At 32.0% G+C, this 22931-nt stretch overlaps 1 protein-coding gene across 2 annotated transcripts; it reads left to right on the forward strand.

Moving 5' to 3' along the window:
* Window positions 1-555: 555 nt before the first annotated feature.
* On the forward strand, window positions 556-20453 carry LOC123692964 (serine protease nudel). 2 transcript variants are annotated; one of them, XM_045637814.1, is made up of 26 exons: window positions 556-651; window positions 8902-8977; window positions 9295-9414; window positions 9560-10144; window positions 10214-10259; window positions 10464-10571; window positions 10689-10933; window positions 11283-11440; window positions 11521-11648; window positions 11874-12054; window positions 12590-12936; window positions 13478-13776; window positions 13850-13965; window positions 14143-14302; window positions 14468-15581; window positions 15681-15850; window positions 15938-16051; window positions 16127-16304; window positions 16374-16805; window positions 16881-17069; window positions 17149-17299; window positions 17670-17838; window positions 18359-18556; window positions 19053-19284; window positions 19473-19601; window positions 20062-20453. In XM_045637814.1, exons 2-26 carry the CDS (start codon window positions 8908-8910, stop codon window positions 20372-20374), a joined length of 5952 nt encoding a protein of 1983 aa, XP_045493770.1. In that variant the 5' UTR covers window positions 556-651; window positions 8902-8907; the 3' UTR covers window positions 20375-20453. The 2 variants fall into 2 exon arrangements, with proteins under 2 accessions (XP_045493770.1, XP_045493771.1); XM_045637815.1 differs by having other exon boundaries at window positions 9560-10000.
* Window positions 20454-22931: the final 2478 nt, after the last annotated feature.

A 22931-nucleotide genomic window follows, 5' to 3' on the forward strand; every position in this document is an offset into this window, starting at 1 on the left:
GTTACTTTCGCATTTATAATATTAGTATGGATTTATTCTTTCTTGTATAATATAATAATTCGGAATTATAACAGGCTCAGTGTGCTATCGATACGTTACATTATCGATTGGAACAGACATTATATAAATTACTAAATTAAATATTTCTCTAGAAGTAAACAAAAGATCCTACTATATTATAATATTATAAATGCGAAAGTTTGTGAGGATGTGTGTGTGTTTGTTTATATTTCACGCAAATACTACTGAACTAATTACATTGAAATTTAGCACACATATAGAAGATAACTTGGATTAACACATAGGATAGGTTTTACCCCGGAAATCCCACGGGAACGGGAACTATGCGGGTTTTTCCTTGAAAACGCGGGTGAAGCCGCGGGCGGTAAGCTAGCAATATAATAAATCGCACAGATTGTGTACGTGGAAATTAAATAGAACAAAGAGTGTTAAGCAATTTAAATACAATTGTAATATGAAATAAGCGAAATAAAGGCGGTGTAAGCAATTTTAATCTACCTGCATAATACGTATTAGCATAATATTAGTTGTTGTGTAGCCATGGTGTTGACAGGGTTATTTAAGTAAATTAAAAATGTGTTTTTAGTGGTTAGTGTATTTGTGTGGATATTTTACCGATAAATTATTATTGTAAGTACCTTGATACTTTGTATTATGGAATATAAAATTATACTTATTTATGTGAAAAGCTTCATCGACATATTGTTTAAAATATATTTTTTTAGAATTGAATGCAGTTAAAGTTTATGTTATTAAATCGTTTATCGATCACTGTCTATTTTAGATTTATGTTATCCAGGAACTTTATTTAGATGCATTCCTATTTATTTCGTAGTAGGTACTTTCTTTATTGAGATCAAAAGAATATAATAGTACGGGAGCTAGCAACGTTTAAAAAAAAGTCATTTTAGTAGAGTTGGGTTTTTGATATACTGTTTCTCTTGCTATTTCGGTTAGAGTCCGGGCTGTCTGGCTGGCCGCAGTGGTTGCGTTTATTAGTGCGCATCTTATCTGCACAGGAAAATATCCTTAATTTAAAGTCATTTTTTAACGCGTAATTTTTAATCGTTTGCCTTTAGATAGATCCATCAGATATAATTTTTTTATTGCAAGACGTTTTTTTCGTTGTAAAATAGGTGCCATACGCAATTTTTATTTCAAAATAACTAAAATGTCATCGAAATAAGTGAAATTACATCAACATGATTCCGCTTAAAAGGTAAGTAATAACTTTATTATTTATATTATATTATCCTTTTTTAATACTTATATTGAATAATTCGACGCCCCCGGGGAATAAAATCGTAATAGACAAAAGTAAATTTTACAGGACGAGCAAAAAACTGTTATTCTGTTTTAGCTCATAAACTAATCGTCCTATATTAACATACAATACATCATTTTTTTCGGTATTTTTTTTTCTTAATTAGTAGCTATAATAAAAAAATATATAATGTATACTTTTAAAGTTATTACGAAAGATGTATAATACTGATTTTTTATTTAAGTCTATCCTAAGTAACGGCACATAACGATTTTATTCTCGTGATATTGTAATATCATGAAAACTATATCCCTACATTACGATGTTTTTCTACAGTATTTTCATGAATGAATGGTAATTGTAATAAACTAATACAATTTTGTTCTTGTAAAAGCTACCAGTGTCTTTTTTCGTATAGCTATATAACGACTTTGTTTTTGTATAAATGTGTTTAGAGAGTTCATCATAATAAGCAGTAATGTTCATGAATTTTGGTTATAAATTATTGTAACACCACTAGGTACTTGGTACTTCGTGGGTGCTTTTCTACACTCAGTCAGTACCTACATATTCTAAAAAGTTAAATAAAATAAACAATGAAGTAAGTATAATAAACATAATTTTTATTTAAGAAAATCACAATTGTTTCATCAGTCTTAGTTCTAAAAAATCAATCAGCCTGTTTCATTGCTCTCACTGTCACAGTCATCATCTAAAACGGCTTCAGTATTATTTGTGCTTATCAGCGAATTATAAAAACTGTGATAATGGAGAGGTATGGCGTTAATCCTACAAATACTCAACAGGTCTTCGTGTAGAGCTTTAGAAATTGGAACTGGACCGTTATAAGCTGGCTGCAATGTTACGTCATCAGCGATAGAATCATCAGAAGTTGCTGCGGTAGAGGCAGATTTTCGTTTTCTAGTGTTTTTACTCATTTTAGTTGTAGTTGATCTTATATTCATTTCAATATAGTCGTCATCATAATCATATTTAAAGTAAACAGATTGTGGATGTGTATGGGCAACTTTTATTTCTTTGATCTTTGACCAATATATTTTGTTACCTTTTGCATCATTTAGCCAATTTTGTCCTGTAATCAATGATTTTATGTCATAAAAATTGTCTTGTCTCATTTCCTTGACTTTGTATTTTTCACCAGTTTGTTTGGCATTCATAACTATACCATATAATTGATCAGGTGTATAAATTTGTTTATTTTTCATTGCTCGTTCTACGCATGCATGCATAGAATCACCTTCATTTTGGCTGTGGCCAGATTCAAAGAAACAATGAACAATTTCCAGTTTGAACTTATTAGCAGCAAACAGATAAAGGGCAAACACAAATCTATTTTTGTTCTGTCCTGCGCAACCATCCGAATAAAAGGAAATTTTATTTATTTGTTTATGATATTGTTCTTCAATAAAATTATAAAGACAGCTACCTATCTCTATTGATCCTCTTTTAGCAATTTGCAAATGCCACATATAACAGTATCCTTTCTTTCTTGGATACTTCCGTTTATAATGGAATATTCCTACCTCTGACTGAGGTACGCCTAAAACCTTTTCTAAATCAAAAATTGCTAGAGTGAAGTTTGCGTTAAGATTTTCCTTTTCCGAATTTTTGATTTCACGAATTCTTTCTTTATTATGTATATGTTTTGTGTAATTATCTTTTAATGATTCCTTATGTTCGCCTTCTGCTTGTTCATAAAGCGTACAAGTACCACATAAATCTTTCTTAGGATGAAAAAAAGAATAATTAAATTTTGTATTAAATATAGTCTCATACTGACTTTTGGTAGCCATCTTAATATCACTATAACCTGTCTGTTCCTTGAACCAATCTGTGTATAAACGGTACATTTTTGGTTCAATAGAGCTGCTTGGCAGTGACCCTGATACAGAAATTGTAGTGAGTGATTCTGATTCAGATGTACCTAATACTTGTATTGTTACAGAATCTTCATTGTCCACTATACCTTGTTGCCTTGGGCTTTTATCGCTATTTATAATTATAACCATCTCGTTGGGGCTTAAATTAGATCTATTTTTAGGCGTTAAAGTCTTATCAATATTGACATGTTTTACGTCGATTATGCTATGTACAGAACCTTTATTATTCTCAATAGGAACTAATGTTTCATCGAGGTTTCTATCATCTGAGTCTAAAATAGTATTATCTTCCTGTATTGTGCAATCAAACAGAGTCGGTGTATTCGATTTACTTTTACTGGCATGAATAATATACCCATCTGGCGAAGCAACAAAATCAACATTGTCCAATATAAAAGAAAGGTTTGATACTGATGTTGGTGTTCTTATAAGCTGATGATTAATAATGTCAATATAATCTGCACCTGAACTAGAAAGCATTTCATTTTCAGTAGAATTTTCACGAGTTAGGTTTACTGTTTGTAGTTCACATATATCTAAAGATGGTTCCTGTACATTGTCACCTTGTTCCCCGTTAGATGTAGTCGGTACATCTAAAATATTAACAGATATTATTATTATACTTAAATTAATATAAAAAAATACAACATTTTACAGATTGAACAGGTATTTACGTACCAATTAAAACTTTTGTTGCTATGCCGTCACATGGAAGAATATCAGGCATTTCAACATCATTATTATCTTCAGACCCTGTAATGAAATAATTATTGAAAGTAAGTAGTAGCAGAAAGAAGAAGTAATAATATTCAGATAAATCACACACGGCCATCTAATCCCATACTAAGAATAGCTTTTAGGTAGGTACCTATTATGGCAACCAGATCCCCGGACACAGAGCAAATAATCATGCTCATCACTCAAAGATTTGTCCTTGGTGGGAATCGAACCCACAACCTCCGGCTTAGCAGTGAGGGTCACTAAACACTAGACTAACGCATAATACCGAAGGAAATACCCAACATTTAACTAAAAAAAAATAAGCAGGTCAGTATACGAATTTCCTCCCTTTAAATTTTTATTTCAATAATATACTATTTACGTAATAAATAAAAAAATACTCACCACTTTCCCCTCCCTCAACCATTTTAAGAATTCTTCTAGCTCGTAATCCTTTATGCCGATATTCCATGGTTAAATTTATATATTATTATAATTATCACAGAATACTAATTATGTTTATTTGTTTGTAAACAATAGAATACCGTCACATCCCAACGACTTCAAATTACGTAATGATTGATTATTGTGCATGATCACCGTCCGCGCATAGTAACTTGTAAAAACTTGTCGAAATTCGAGCGAAAAAGACAATAATAACCAAATACTATATTAATAGAAGGAGAAAAAAATAGTATTACATTACTACATGTTTTCAAATTTATTAAGAATATTGTAATAGATGTTTACGTGAAATAGTATTGATAATAATGTCAATAATAAAGCAGTAATATACGTTTACCGTTCAAGATTCACCAAACTAATTTAGGTAAAGCATGTTATTGAAAAGAATTATCAATTTATTTACGTGAATAAAATCGTATAATGCCTTACAGATTTCTCGCGACCTGCGTTCGTTCCATAATGAACGACTACGATGTTTTTACGGGAAGAATTTGTTACATGATTTCCGTAGAATAAAATAAAAATTGTTATAACTTTATGAATTTTCTGTCAAAAAATCTAAAAAAAATCAGTAGGTGTATATCGACACCATAGATGCCGAAAATGCAAAAACATTAAAAAAGTGGTAATAGCGCATAACCATTTTATTCCCCGGGGGCGTCGAATTAGTAAACTAATATTTTTAATAGATGGTTTCATATTTATTACACTTTTGGGTATAAATATGAATTTGATGATATTTGTATTTTCTAGTGTTTGATTTTACGCGAGTATTATACATTTTGAAATTAATGACTTGAGAAAATAATACAATGAATAAATCGCGTTTAAAATCCGTTAAAAAGTCTTTAATTTCTTGATGATATTTGTTTTTATCAAGTTTACATTAACGTCCTATTTGAGGTTCGTTGGGAAAAAGGAGGCGATATGGTAGATTGTTGCAAAAAAACGGTAAATAGTAAAATGAATATTATATATAGTATAAGTAACACAGTGATTACTTATCCTTCACTGGGACTCATGTTGATGGAATTTCACTTATTTCGATGATATTTTAATTATTTTGAAATAAAAATTGCGTCTGGCACCTATTTAACAACGAACAAAACGTCTTGCAATAAAAAATGTATGTCTAATGGATCTATCTAAAGGCAAACGATTAAAAATTACGCATTAAAAAATGACTTTAAATTAAGGATATTTTCCTGTGCAGATAAGATGCGCACTAATAAACGCAACCACTGCGGCCAGCCAGACAGCCCGGACTCTAACCGAAATAGCAAGAGGAACAGCATATCAAAGAACCAACTATACTAAAATGCTCACTTGTCAACGTTGCTACCTCCTAGAATATAACTGATAGTAAGGATTACTGCAAAAACAAATATTTTATGACTTAATTAAAAAGCATCATCAACATTTTTCTATTTTATATAAGTAATTTATTTAATTCAGCATATATTTTAAAATGTTCGTCTAGTTACGTATATTTATATCAATGTGTGATTTGAATTTATATTTTTTTGGTTTTTATGGCATTCAAATGCTTTATAAATATAAATTTATAAAGAATAGAAAAAATTCGATCACGAGGCGGGACTTGAACCCGCATCCTTCGCGCCATTCCGGGGCGGATGCCTAACCAACTCAGCCACTCGTGACCCGCCTGAGCAATCGAATTTATTCTATCCTTTCAGTTTTATGTGTCTTAAGGGACACACCGCGCGCCATCTATTGAGATGATTTAACAACCATTTCAACCAATATGAAGCACTTTTCAGTGAATACAATATTGTAACGATGGAACACGACCTTTTCTTGAATTTATATTTTTTTGGTTTTTATGGCATTCAAATGCTTTATAAATATAAATTTATAAAGAATAGAAAAAATTCGATCACGAGGCGGGACTTGAACCCGCATCCTTCGCGCCATTCCGGGGCGGATGCCTAACCAACTCAGCCACTCGTGACCCGCCTGAGCAATCGAATTTATTCTATCCTTTCAGTTTTATGTGTCTTAAGGGACACACCGCGCGCCATCTATTGAGATGATTTAACAACCATTTCAACCAATATGAAGCACTTTTCAGTGAATACAATATTGTAACGATGGAACACGACCTTTTCTTGAATTTATATTTTTTTGGTTTTTATGGCATTCAAATGCTTTATAAATATAAATTTATAAAGAATAGAAAAAATTCGATCACGAGGCGGGACTTGAACCCGCATCCTTCGCGCCATTCCGGGGCGGATGCCTAACCAACTCAGCCACTCGTGACCCGCCTGAGCAATCGAATTTATTCTATCCTTTCAGTTTTATGTGTCTTAAGGGACACACCGCGCGCCATCTATTGAGATGATTTAACAACCATTTCAACCAATATGAAGCACTTTTCAGTGAATACAATATTGTAACGATGGAACACGACCTTTTCTTGAATTTATATTTTTTTGGTTTTTATGGCATTCAAATGCTTTATAAATATAAATTTATAAAGAATAGAAAAAATTCGATCACGAGGCGGGACTTGAACCCGCATCCTTCGCGCCATTCCGGGGCGGATGCCTAACCAACTCAGCCACTCGTGACCCGCCTGAGCAATCGAATTTATTCTATCCTTTCAGTTTTATGTGTCTTAAGGGACACACCGCGCGCCATCTATTGAGATGATTTAACAACCATTTCAACCACAACAACGGAAACACAACAACGGAATGGCGCGAAGGATGCGGGTTCAAGTCCCGCCTCGTGATCGAATTTTTTCTATTCTTTATAAATTTATATTTATAAAGCATTTGAATGCCATAAAAACCAAAAAAATATAAATTCAAGAAAAGGTCGTGTTCCATCGTTACAATATTGTATTCACTGAAAAGTGCTTCATATTGGTTGAAATGGTTGTTAAATCATCTCAATAGATGGCGCGCGGTGTGTCCCTTAAGACACATAAAACTGAAAGGATAGAATAAATTCGATTGCTCAGGCGGGTCACGAGTGGCTGAGTTGGTTAGGCATCCGCCCCGGAATGGCGCGAAGGATGCGGGTTCAAGTCCCGCCTCGTGATCGAATTTTTTCTATTCTTTATAAATTTATATTTATAAAGCATTTGAATGCCATAAAAACCAAAAAAATATAAATTCAAGAAAAGGTCGTGTTCCATCGTTACAATATTGTATTCACTGAAAAGTGCTTCATATTGGTTGAAATGGTTGTTAAATCATCTCAATAGATGGCGCGCGGTGTGTCCCTTAAGACACATAAAACTGAAAGGATAGAATAAATTCGATTGCTCAGGCGGGTCACGAGTGGCTGAGTTGGTTAGGCATCCGCCCCGGAATGGCGCGAAGGATGCGGGTTCAAGTCCCGCCTCGTGATCGAATTTTTTCTATTCTTTATAAATTTATAATGTGTGATTTATTATTATTTTATTTTACACAGCATATACATTTGCATATACTAAAAAGCTAGAATAATTTTACATTATCTAGACATACTTAAATATTTAACAAAACCTACGTTCCACGTCTTCCTAAAAGCGACACAACGTGCATAGCACAATAATGCCCTAAATCAAGCTATGATAAAATATCTTCAGCATAACCCCTAACCACGGGGGTCGCTTCATTATAACAACTACGTAATAAACGATATTGTTTCATCTTACCATACTGCAATAACAATTGTAGATATATTACGTCGATTATATTTATCAGTATGAGCGAATAGACTTTTTTTGGAGATTATTGAAGATATATTTGTGCATTTACTTCGTTTTGTTTACTATTTGAATTCAAGATGACTATTCATTTGAAGTAGTATTTTGTTATAATAATTTTAGATAACCGTTATACAGGGTACAGGAATAGTAAAGGGTTTCTAGTACTATTGTATGATGTAAAATTAAATGGAAAGGGGATCTTCTTGATCCTATGAAAGAGGATGTATTTTTGTCCTTTTCCACGAGACTTACATAAGTACTATTGTGACAAATATAATATATTAACTGTGGTATTTGTATAGGATATACCTACATTGAGATTATGTATGTATTTTATACAGTTTTTCGTCAAAATCTATTTTGACTTATCGTTTATAAGATCCTCACGTTAAGAACAATTATAAATCATATCTATAGAACGTAATATCCTATAAACTTTAACTAGAGTATTTTGCATACTTCTAATATATTAACTAGAAGGTACACACTCATGATAGTTTAGACTCTGGTAGCTGGACCATTCACAAGACCCGACTAACAAACAATACTTACCACAAACTCCATTAAAAGCAGACCAGTATTTACATATATTATACAAGTTCATGAATACTATTGGGGTTATACTGAGGGTATAGTTTAGTTTGGATATTTACTTCATTTGCATTTACTCCACAGATCCTTTAGAAGTATGTATATTATTTACTACTACTACAACGTATCTACTAGCTATGTCTCACGCTTTCACTTTAAAACGGGTTCTATTGAACTTGTATTTTTTTGAGGATAAACATTGATTTTATTTTTAGGTAAACATGCCCAATAAAAAAGAAGGAAAATCAAACCCTGGTCTTCCCATGGGCTTAGCTGAAACAAATGAAAATGGTAAAATCAAACTTTGAATAATTTTATGCTTTAAGTTATTTTGTATAATTTGCATTTCATCGAAGTTATTGGTTCTTGCTTATGGGTTCATATAAATTAATACACAATTATATTTCATAAAAATAAGTTCATAAGAAGTTGTTTTAAAAACAGTAAAATTTGAATTGAACAACAAAATATAAAAGTTCCTTGCAATGGAAGGTTAAAAAATTTATATTGGCCCTCATAGAATTAAATAACTAATAATTAATTAATATTGTGTACCTACCTATCTATATTTATACTTTTTAAATTCATAAAATTTATGTTCCTTTCAGGACAATCCTATGATCAAAGGTGTCTATTTCAAACTTTTCAGAGAATTGTTATTGTTTTATTGTTGGGTATTTTTGTCGTAGTGGTATCTGCATTAATTTTAAAATATATAGAAGTTGACGGTAAGTTTTTTATTATTTTTTTTATTCATAATTTATAATAAAATAAGATGCAGTTTTATCTTTTTATATTTTCTCATGAGCACGCAAAGTTTTATATATTTCATTAATTTTGAAAATTTACCTAGTTCATAATTTTCTATTGCAGTAGAAAATGTTTATAGAACGGAAACCGTATTTATTTCAAAACAGAAAGAACCACCCAATGACGCCTTTTCATCTAAAAATATCAAGGCACATTATCAACTTGAAAACATAGGGAACTATCCTGTTAGAAGTAAAAGAGAAATTTCAACTTTAAACAAAAACAACTCAGGTAAAAATGTAAAATTTAGAGATAATAAGTTTCAAAAAGCTAGAAAATTATTAACGGAACATAACATTCTATGTAATGGAAATGAGCATAAAGAAGCTTGTAAAGAAATGATTAATCAAATAAAATTACTATCAGAAGGCAAAATATCTGACCATGAATTTAAAACAAAAAGGACTGATAATGTGAATATATTAAAACCAAAGACTCTTGTAAAAAAAGATAGAACAAATGATGAACATTCTGGAAATGGTGATTTATCAAAACGGGAACTAGGTACAGATGTGCATAACTCTGAACCATTTGCACTATTTAAAAGAAATCCAGTAGATATACCATATCCTATCGATCCGTCCACGCCAGGACTAGCGAGCACGTGCCTGTTAGCTCGCCTTTTGAAAGACAGCAGTAATTTATATGGTATGATTTTATTAATACTTCTAACATTTTTTTTTTATTTCAATTTCAAATACTTGAATATGTTTTCAGGTTATGAGAGAATGGATTATGACCCGAATTCACCAATCCATCCCAGGTAGATATAGTTTACTTTTAAATAGTTTATTGGTTTGTTACAGACTTAATATATAATCATTTAAACTTCGTATCTAATGGGTATTTGCTTTAGTAATTTTTTTTATACAATTAAAACTGAAACAATGATTCAATTAACTTAGGTATTAGATTTCAACTACGTACATCATATCATATCCCTTATCATATCCTATAAACCTTTCAGACGAATGCCGATGACTTTTTTACCTCCGTATTTACAAAGCCATCATGATCACTCAGATAAAATTGCACATCCACAGGATATTCAAATTGCGATGAAGATGAGAGCAAAGTAAGTGGCAACTGTTATAAAAAAACGCTACTTAAGAGAACAAAAAACATATGTATGAATTTCAAACTTATAGCATTTCCTATTTTCGTAATGACTAACGAACTTTTATATTTTCAGAGAGGTTTTATCAAAAGATGCAGATTCAAATGACCTAGTACGCGTAGAAGAATGCCCTGCGGGTAAAGTGTCTTGCGATAATGGAAATGCGTGTATAAGTGAAAGCTCATGGTGTGATGGAAATGTAGATTGTGATGACGTCAGCGATGAATCTCACTGCACTTGCAAGTCCCGCGTTGATAAGTCCAGAGTGTGCGATGGATACTTCGATTGTCCTTTTGGGGAAGACGAAATGGGATGTTTTGGTAATATTTGTTTTTTTAAATAGCTATATAAGTAGTGGTTTTAATAGCTTCTTTCACGAAACGAAATGTTTTCAAAAATCATGTTATTATTGGAATACGTTTTTTTTTGTAATTAGAAAATTATTGCAATAGTATTCGACTCATCGAATCCTATGCTTGAGGTCTGCATTTTGTTCTGCTGCTAATAATGATAATTTATTTATGCAGACAAAAAATTATAGGAAGAAGGTGCTACGTGTAAAAATGTTGAAATAAAGTAATCGAATATGATACGAGAGTTACGCTCGAAAATTTTCCCACTTTATAAAAATTTAAGATTTAAATGGATATTTCTTTGATCTATTTATAGGTTGCACTGGAGAAACTTTCAGTTGTGGTGACCCGGATTCCATTTCGGATAATATATGTTTCACAAAAGAACAACGCTGCAATAACATTAACGATTGCCCCAATAACAAAGATGAAATCGACTGCAGCATGTTATCACCAAGCCTTCATAAGAAACCTGTAAGCGTCTGCATATTTATTATCACTTTATTATGCGCTGTATATCATTGAAAAGTTTCTCAATTCCAACTTTGTTGTAGCTGTTCGCAATTTCGAACACTGAGGGGTTTTTGCATAGGAATTTCAAAGGGACCTGGTATGCGGTGTGCAACAATCCATACATGTGGGCACATGATGCGTGCCGACGTGAGACTGGACTTATTGTCAGGTGAACTATTTATTAACTTTACATATTTCTATTAGTTCTGTTTGATATCCATGATTTATAGGTAATAAACGTATTTCAAATAGATATACTACTATTTTTATTAAAAGTATTTTTTATAATCCTTTTCATAGCGATAGCAGTGTGCCGAACAGCATTCTTGATTTTTTTAAAGATCAAATTAATTATTTTTACTTAATTATATTTATAAGTATGTGTGTATTTCAGGCCTCCACACATTCAATTTCTCCATATAGATCCATTGCTCAAAATAAACTACATCAACACAGCACCCGGTGGTTTAATAAATACCAGTACTACATGTCTTAATTCTTCTGCAGTGTATGTATCCTGTCCATACTTATTGTGTGGCACGAGAATATTAACCACATCCCAACTTTTGAGAGAAGTAAGTTTTCCTCTATCTTAAAATATAATATTAATAAAACTGGAAGTATCAACAACCGAATATGAGCTTATTGTATTTTCATTTGTATTCCTAAAATAATGCAAGATTATTTCACGATAATTAAGTCTTCTAATTAAGCCTTCATTGGTGGCTGACAATGTTTCTTACTCCATCAGATCAACTTAAATAATTTTAGAAAACCGTTAACAATCTCCCTATAATAGAAGAAAATCCCAAAGCTTAGTGAATATAATTTTAGGTTATCGCAACAATAATATTTCCTTGAAATAGACTTCAAATTTTATTGAAGAAAAATAACGTCTTAAAATGAAGGAAATGTTCTTTCATTTTTAGAACTAAAATGAAAATATAAAAGAGTAAAACGCCTCCGTTCGACTTGTTTATAATCTTTACTATTATTATTAGATATAAATCTCAGGAACTAGAACTACTGGTTCGAATAGAAAAATAATGTTTGTGTTGTAAAATTATTTTCGTGTTAGATTATAACATAGATCTGTATTTCTGTTTTCAGAAAGCCGATATAGAAAATCAATTATTTGGACGTAACAAACGATTTCTACTAAATAGTGAACCTTATCCCTTTTCATTTTATGATACTCCACTGTACCGTCGTAAAAGAGATGCATCGTCAATGTCTACTGCATTTGAAAAGGTTAATAGTAACGACGATGACAATAATAGTAACGACGATGACAAAGATAGAATAAAAAGAATGGAAAGTAGAGTTGTAGGGGGCAAACCTAGCCAACCAGCTGCGTGGCCCTGGGTGGTGGCTTTATATCGAAATGGAATGTTCCACTGTGGTGGTGTTATTCTAAGCCAAAATTGGGTCATGTCAGCTGCTCATTGCATTCATAAGTAAGTTTAACATATTTAAGACTAGATTTCCGCCCGCGGCTTCGCCCGCGGCTTCGCCCGCGCAGTCATAGAAAAACCCGCATAGTTCCCGTTCCCGTGGGATTTCCGGGATTGCGTCATTTTCCCGGGATAAAAAGTAGCCTATGTCCTTTCTCGGGTATCAAAATATCTCCATAACAAATTTTATGAAAATTGGTTCAGTAGTTTCGGCGTGATTTAGTAACAGACAGACAGACAGAGTTACTTTCACATTTATGATATTAGTATGGATTTACCAGAAATTGTTACACAAATTTATATATACATATATACATTATACATATATACATACATAAAATAAATCTTAAAGCTAAGTGTACAATTTTAGATAGATAAACACCACATACACCACTCAACATATTATATTAAACACTTTTTGACATAATTATTGCAATTGAAATTTTTACTGAGAGATAAGCTAAACAGAACACACCCAGGATCTTTGAAACCAGCCGTAAGCCTTTTTAATATAAGAGAAATTAAATTTTTTCCATTGTTTAAGGTTCTGGGAGCATTACTATGAAGTTCAGGTGGGGATGTTGCGCCGTTTCTCTTTTTCGCCTCAAGAGCAAATCCATCGAGTTACTCATGTTATTATGAATCAAAACTACGACCAGGAAGATATGAAGAATGACCTCTCTCTACTCAGAGTAAAACCTGTTATTCAGTTTAGCCGTTGGGTTCGTCCTATTTGTTTACCTGGACCAGAAGTGGCCGGAGAGGACTGGAAGTGGGGTCCACCTGTGGGTACTATTTGTACAGCTGTTGGCTGGGGTTCAACTGTTCCACACGGACCTGATCGTATGTACTATCTATCAACATTTTATTTATAAAAAGTGTCCATGATGATCTAAAATACATACAATTTCTGCAGCTGATCACATGCGAGAGGTAGAAGTCCCAATATGGGATCAATGTAATCATCGAGAAGATCAAGCTGGAAGGGAAATATGCGCAGGGCTCGCAGAAGGTGGAAGAGATACCTGTCAAGTGAGTGAAATTAGTACCTAGTAGATAGAAATGGTGCTTTGTTTAAGTGAAAAATAAAAATAGAGAGGTCCAATTATACATGGGTCGATTACTTATTTTACTAGTATCAATACCTACTACATACTATATCAATGTCAACTAGATTGTTTAATATAATATCGAAAATAACGAATTTAGGGTGACAGTGGAGGACCGTTGTTATGCAGAAATCCATCCAATGCTCAACAATGGTACGTAGCAGGAATTGTAAGTCACGGTTATGGCTGTGCACGTAAAGGCGAACCTGGTGTTTATACGAGAGTGAGTCTCTTCGTCCCATGGATTAAATACTTCATGTGTGAGTATTTTTTGAGAAGTTGTAATATTATTAATTTGTGACAAGTAAATTTTACTCCAGTTTTAAATGCTTTGATTTGATCTGATGGTGATATCGGAAACGAAAGAATATGATTTTATTAATAAATCTATTTATATGTTAATTATATTGATCTATATTTTACAGCTTTAAAAACGTTACCAATGATTCAACCAAAGCAAGAGTGCCCTGGATTCCGGTGTGAATCTGGAATTTCAAGATGTCTTCCGAAAAAGCGAATGTGTGATAAGATTATAGATTGTTTGGATGGAGAAGATGAAATCAACTGTGAAGAGCAAACATTGAAAAAGTTTGAACAAAATATTCTTACTAATATATTAGGTAGAGACGCCAATGTTACAACAAATACAGAAAGTGGTATTGACGAAGACATCAAATCGAGTACGCCATCCGAAAATATAAATAAAACAATTACAACGGAAATTCCCACTTCAATGGAAACAACTACAAATATACTTGTAAATGCCACAGATTTAAATCATCTTTCCTTCAACAATACTTCAAATATACATATAAATACAACTACTCCATTCAATAAAACAGATACTGAAAAAATAGATAACGACACTCAAGAAACCAGTGAAAATATACAATATATTCCAACAGTTGATACTTCTGGATCTACCGATGAAACGGAAGTCGGAGATGTAGAGAATTTCAGTGAACAAGTAACAGCAGATCCTATTAAATTAATAATGACTGAATCTACAATTTTACCACATGATATAAACAAAATCGAATCATTGATAAATAAACCAATAAATAATACTCACCACGTAGAAGCAATAACATATTCAAATAATATGACCACTGCTCATCCAATTACTACAACTGAAGAAGTAGAAATAGTTACGCCTATATCTAATACTCAAACAAATTATCCAATAATCACTACACCTGATAGTATGTTAGCGGAAAATTCCACAACTACAATTATACTGAATAATAATGACACGTCACATTTGCTAAATATTGGAAAAAACGACACAAACTCTTCTAATGAGAATTGGCCAGAAACAACAACAGGAGCTGAATATTTAACAACTACTATTAATTTCATAAATGAAATCCATAATACTACAACCGAATTTCCTAGCACACAACATAATTTTATTGAAGGAAATAATGATTCTATAAATGAAGTGATACTTCAAGTACCAAAAAATTCTAGTGAGCATGAGATCAAACCAGCAAGTGTAAGAAAAAAACATAAAACTCCATTATTCTATCAATGTCGTAGGTATGTATATTGTATGTCTATAATAATATTATGAGACCACGATGTGCTTTTCAAGAAAGATAAACAATTTTGTTTCAAATTGTTGTATTTTTTTTCAAGAATCGATCAGAGCATTTTATACAAATACCGATGTGATCACAAAGCTGACTGTGAAGATGGTACAGATGAACTAGACTGCACATGTACAGATTATTTATCTACATTCGAAAACCAATTACTCTGTGACGGGAACTTCAATTGTGCGGATGGTCAAGATGAAATCGATTGCTGCAAGTATCTAATATAAAAAAAATGAATTAACGAAAGTACTATTCGTAATATCTATCTCATTGTTTTGTGTATTTCTCTTATTGCAGTTGGTTGTGAAGACGGAGAATTTCTCTGTAAACGAAGTCAAATTTGCGTCCCAAATAAATACGTATGTGATGGTAAACCGCAATGCCCTTTGGGTGAAGACGAGCTTGACTGTAGTAAGTAAAACATTTAAGTCAAAACTGGTATGTTTCAAATAAAGATGTTAATTTTCTATTATTATTATATTTCAGTTGCCCTGACAAATGGTAATGAGATTACATTTGATATGGATGGTAGACCTAAAATCCGATTTGAAGGCTATGTAACTAGAAAAATAAACAACGATTGGCACGTTTCTTGTGAGGATACTATGTCTTTACATGATCAAGAAGAAGAAGCTACTAGTATTTGTAGATATTTAGGATTTAGGTAATGAATACATAATTTTTGTGGCTAGCTCCTTTTATTCGTTATCTTATAATCATTGTACAATTACAGCGCTGTCAACAAGTTTAAAATAAAATACATTAACCTGAAGGAGAATAATCTCGTCGAATTAACTTTAGATAGCAAAAGACGGAAAAGATATAAGTCGGATAAAGAACCAGTGTTATTTATCTATAAAAATATAGATCTCGAGGACGAATCATCGCGAAGTGTTGTGATAAAAGAACCACAGTTTTTAAAGGAACATTGTGTCCCAAATGTGACAAAAACATGTACCGCATTGTATATTGCTTGCGACCAATCGCTATTCACAAATTTTGCGATGTCCCAAGAACTTTTATTCGGTCGCGAAGCCGAAGAGTCATTTAATCAACAGTGGCCTTGGGTTGCCAAATTATATATAGATGGACATTACAAATGTACAGGTGTACTTATCGATATTTCTTGGAGTTTATTCAGTAACGAATGTTTGGATTTAAGTTTGTAAGTACCTACCATAAACCTGCTAGTTGTAAAAAAAATTAAATTTTTGGTTGTATTTAATATTTGATTTTTCAGACAGAAGCGTCAATACATAACGGTAATTTTGGGAGCACACAAAACATTACACTCAACGAAAAGTTTTTATGAACAAGTACGCAGAGTAGATGGAATTAAAGAATTATATAGCAGCAAAGTAGTACTTTTACATTTACAAGAGCCACTTGAGTATTCAGCTATGGTGAAGCCAATGATTCTACCAACTACGTAAGATTGTGTCAATTTGATATATTATATTCTGGAAACTTCCAATAGATTATATAGCTCACAATGAATTAACTTCCAGGTACATACATGATCAAATGAAAACAGTTTGCGTCGCTGTCGGTCAAGACGGTGGTAATAATACAGTGAGCGTATTACTTAAGGAATCAAAGGAAGCGTGTAGCGTAGATAATGTGTGCTTTGTGAGGCAGTCCACTGTAGACGTTTGTCCGGTATGAAATTTATTGTACCTGATTATCAGTGGCGGGTTCCCCATTATAACTTGATTATAATATTAAAGCCAATACCGCATCCAAATCTTTCTGATATCAAATATTTCTGACTTTTTAAGTCAGAATTATTTTCCATCTATGGTGATAAAATAAATAAATGAAATGATTTCAGTGTGATATACTTACTTACTAGTTACTCTACCTTTTTAGTCTGATATTTTCTGCCTATTCTTCACCATTTATAATTGTGACGTTAATTAATAATTATGATCAAGATTAGAATAGCATGCTCGCGGCAAATGTGTAAATTCGCCACTGATGCCTGGTACTATAATGTAAAGGGAAGTTTAAATTAACGAAACTTTTTTAGATCGGGTTTACCGTTGAAACAAAATGGGCGGGAATAATTAGTTGCCATAGTAAACAGGGCTGGTACCCTGCGGCAACTTTTGTGACGTCCAGAGGCGAATGTAATGTGGGTAACCGCATAATTGCTACTGAAATTGGAAATTTAAAACATCAAATAAAGTTCTATAAAGGTACGCATTTATTAGTTTCTTGTTAAGAATTTGTTAATGCACTTCTGTGTCATTATCATCATTTTTAAATGTCTGATTACATTTCTCCTATGAGGATTTTTTGTATCCATTCATGTTTTATTTATTATTATTCAGTCTTAATGATATCATATCTACTGCCGAATACGGCATAATGATATTTTCCTCCGTATAACTTAATAATGTTTGAAAATATTATCAATTCAATAGCGTCGTTTTTCATGATTCAGGCTGTCTGCTTCGCAATATGAAAAACGATATGAAAGTCAGTTATTGATAAAGAATGTTTATAGTATTATAAACGCTTTAAATTCTGAACTTGTTTTATTAGACTTAAAAAAAAATACTTTATTTCGTTTACCGTCTTCGTAATTATGCTTCAAAGCGGAAAGACAGAATAGATAGGTAGAAGAAATGTTTTAAAAGAAATCATTTTTCAAGATCCACGTAATGACCTATGTAACATAAAACACAAAGCGATGTATAAACATTTATTTTACAGATACTCCCTTAATTGATTTCAACGACCAAGATTTAGTAGAAGACTGTGGCGGTACGCGCTGCGAGCGAGGTCGGTGTGTCAAAATGCATTATGTGTGCGATGGCATCCAACATTGTGAAGATGGTAGTGACGAGTCTCACGAAAGTTGTCAAAAGAAATACGATATCTGTTCCAAAGATCCTCTTCACAGGGGCTGTGGTGCGTATCGCGGGATTGTTTCTCTTTATTATAACTTCGTAGAAAATACATGTGTTATTTCACTTATATTTATCTACTTGTTGTATTATCTTACTGCGTATGAAATAAGTTGCTTGTATCCTCTGTTATTATTTATACAATGCCTACATACTAATTGAGTGGTCGTAGAAAAATATCAATGGTTCTTAGTCAATTCGTAAAAAGTAAACGTTAGAGTATTTTATAAAAACAATTTTGTTTATTTTCTAATAATACAGCTTCATAGTGAAGCTCCAAATTTCTTCCTTTTCAATAAAGTAATTGAAATTGTAAAATATATAAACTTTAAAATGTATTACGAAACTATCGAAGCGTATCAGATTACAAATATTTTATAGTTTTGGATTTATTTACTTAAAATCCGTTCAACTGCTAAGTTACACCTTTCCACCTTCTTTTGTATCTATAGATTATCATACATCTATATCGATATTTTGTTTAACAATCCCCCTTTCAGAATGTCCAGCCGGCGAACTAAAATGCCGCAACGGACAATGCGTTCCCAAAGAACTCTTCAGAGACGGTCGTAATGACTGTTCAGACGGTACAGACGAGCCTGGCCAGACCACGTGCTCCGATTACCTCAGCCGTGTGATGCCTTCAAGGCTGTGTGATGGTGTACTCCACTGCCATGATAGGAGTGATGAAGACCCTATGTTCTGTAAATGCTTCTCAAAGCATGCATATCGGTATGTTGATGTTAATAGTAATCTTCTTTTAGACTACCATCTTACCTTGTCTGTAGCGCGAAATATTACACTGAGGTAAATGCAGCTTTCTACGGATTGAAGATATTTCCAAAAATAAACTTAGCAGTCTACATGCCACACAAATATTATGACATAACTCTTATTAATTTATATAATTCAATTACCAGATGCAGCAAGGACTCACTAAGCGATGAATACTGTGTAGCAAATGACATGGTGTGCGATGGAGTGCCAGACTGTCCTAATGGGGAAGACGAGAACGCATGCATTGGGCTTAGCTCTCCGCAGGGAACATCGTGAGTATAGATAGATTTTTTTTATAGCACATATAACATTGGAATAATAAAGAATATTACGGAAATATACAAAAAAATAGATCCAAGTAGGTAGTATTAAGTCTTCCCGGATACCGCTTGATAGTGAACCAACTTTTATCGTAACAAAATTGCGTCTTTTCCATTAATCTATTAGGTATGTTTTTATATTAATTTTATTATATCAGTTGATATTTACTATTTAAATGTGTAAGCATTCCTTATTCAAGTTGGAATGCTTACAAATGCTTTTGTCGAAAGGCAGGCAAGATACCCAGAAAAAAACTTAGTTATGCTATTAAATTAGTGTTACTTGTAAATTTTCTTGCAATAAAAGCAATTGATGAACCGCATATTGTAATGATAAACATACGCCAAATGTTCCTTTGGATATCTTATTACAATTTAAAATGCATCAATTTATATTTATATTTTATTTCAGGCCCGGTATCGGTGAAGTAATCATCCGCTCGTATGGCGTGTGGTACTCCAAATGCTACACAACAGAAGAGCATACAAAATCTGAACTCGAGGAAGTTTGTCGCGAACTCGGCTTCATTAGCGGCCATGCCAAGCAATTACCAGCCCCAGCCAAGTCGTACATTCACAACAGCATAACGTTAGACACATTTTCCGATATCATACTGAATAACAGCACAAAAATAAAACTAAGGAATAACGAAGCGCCCATCGCGAGAGGAACGCTCGATAATAATTTATCAGATTGCTACCCGCTTTTCATAGAATGTTTGTAGACGTAATTTAAAAATAACAAGCTTATTTATTCCTGTTTTATGTTAAAAGTTTTATACATTAAACGTTTTTAATAAAGGATGCTTGTGTATCTTTTTGCTTCCGCAAACAAAATGAATGCCAATATAATATGTATGTATATTATCACTTCAGTCTCCACACTATTATTTATACAAATACTTATCCATTATTGCAAAATGATTTAAGACTTTTTTATAAAAGAGAACTTACCTAATAAAATAAAAATAAAATAAAAAGGGTCAAATAGTTGAATAAGGCATTTTAAAGGTCAAGTCTCCTGTATTCTTCAAATGTCAAGAAATATCTTAAGTTATTCCAGGTCAACAAAGACAGCAAATTCTCCTAGTAGGGACAAGACGTAAGTATTATAATTATTATCCGTAGTATACTACGAATGCATGCATAATAAAGCCTGTTACAGTTTTCCTTAGTTTAATTGAATATAAAACTGCTTTAAACATTATTGAAGTGAAACTTCTTTATCGGGGTTGGAAAAAAAATTAATGTAACATTTTTCGTTACGCGTGACATTTGTCCGTTACGCGCCATCTTTTTCTTCTCCCTACCACGCGTGATTTGACGTATTTCTTTAAAGTTGCATATAGTAAAATTATTGTTTTGAAAAATAAGGTCATAAAGAAGTTTCACTTCTCACGTGTGTACACTAGTACACGCACACATTTTTTTTTTTACTATTATTGCACGTATTTGGCACTTATTTGGACGTTATGAGTATTATTATTTATTAATTATACTTAAGTCCATGAACATTGAACACATTGGATTATAGATATATACCTTCATACAATTACCACATAGTGACATCTTTTGACACGTTTTGGATACAATTCACAACTGGAAATACTACAATGCGTGTCATCTTGTCATTTAAGTTGTTTTATGAATTTGGTAGAGATGTCGCTTTATCCTATTGAGAAATAACGATTTTAAATTCATGGTCTTTTGTCTCCGTCTTCATTAATTAGGTAATAAATTTTATTCTAAAGGGAGAATAAAAAGGTATTATTGCAGAATAAAATAAAACAATAATAATGATTAATTGCATTAATTCTTTTATTTAGACCTTCAGTTATAATACATTGCTTAAATCTGTAAGTAAATCTGTTCTACGTTAATTCTGGATGTTATACATTTTCAATTGTTTTTACCAGCAAAATATCGAAATAAATATTTACATTAATTTTCCTAACATATAAAAAGGTCTACATTAAACCAAAACGAATTTATTATTGTAAATACAATGCACATTGCAAATCTTTTATAAGATAAAGACATAAATAAGAATGGTAAAACAAAAACATAAATGTACCTCAATTATCATCAAAATTCCAAATTCAAAACGAATTTGTTTCAAATTAAAATTCCTCAAGCTATGTATGCTATACCATGCCCATATTTGGTAGTGTCTCGATCAACATTTGAATGGGCGAATAAAATGTTTTACATACTTTAAACTAAGATATGTCAGGTCAAGTATGTCACCCCGAATCCAATGTATTAATTCACCCGATCATTAACTCCATTGTGATTCATTTTTTATTACATAACATTATAAAGGAATGATGCTACCAAAATGGAATGATACATTTGCATATTGTATATCTTTAAGATAAAACAAATGATTGAAACTAGTTCGTTTAACGAAACCGGTCGATTTTAACATACTTCGTATTAACTATAAATTATATTAATAAGAAACTCGACAAAAAGTTGACATTTCAATATTTCGATGCATTACATGTGTAGAAACCGTGTGATCAAATGATTAAAACATACCTATATTAATCTTCCAATTATAATGTCAAACTTATGTAAAACTAGTTGTTTGCACACCGTATTGCTCGTATATAAAATTAGTATTTATGGAAAATATTATACCTTTATTTTTTATTTTAATTTTGAATCATAATGTAATTAGAAATGTCCTAACAATTTAGCGCTATCACAGGATAATAATGGCGCTATAAAGACAATTTTAAAGCGTTTAATTTCCCATTATGTATTTAAATAATTAGTAAGTTAGCATTTGGACAATAATTTCATATAATAATAATATTATCTATTGAAAAGGTAGGGCAATAATTAACCTATTCTAATTTTTCAGTTCGTTTTTATTTAAGGTGCCCGGAGGCCGAGCATTTCATTAACATTGTGAATATATTATAAAGGTCACTTAAATGACCCCAAACCAATTACTATTTGTTATATTTGGTTATTCAGCTACACAAATATTTTGAATTTAATTTAAGATAACATTAGTTTTATTGCACGAGACTTGAACTCTCCTATTTTATTATGTTTTTTATTATTAAACTTTTGGAATATTTTTGGTGATCTATTTAATTTGTGTGAAATGGTATTAAAAATATGTTATTGTACGAAAAGCTCAAATACGTTAACATTTTGTTGTTGAATCTTTCTGAAATCTTTTAATAATGCTATGAAGTTAAGGTAGAGTTTATTTTTATATTTAAAAATACGTGCGTAATACTTTCCCTATGATATAAAGCTCTGAGA

This window comes from Colias croceus, chromosome 7 (genome assembly GCF_905220415.1).
Source record: "Colias croceus chromosome 7, ilColCroc2.1".
NCBI classification, from domain to species: Eukaryota; Metazoa; Arthropoda; class Insecta; order Lepidoptera; family Pieridae; genus Colias; species Colias croceus.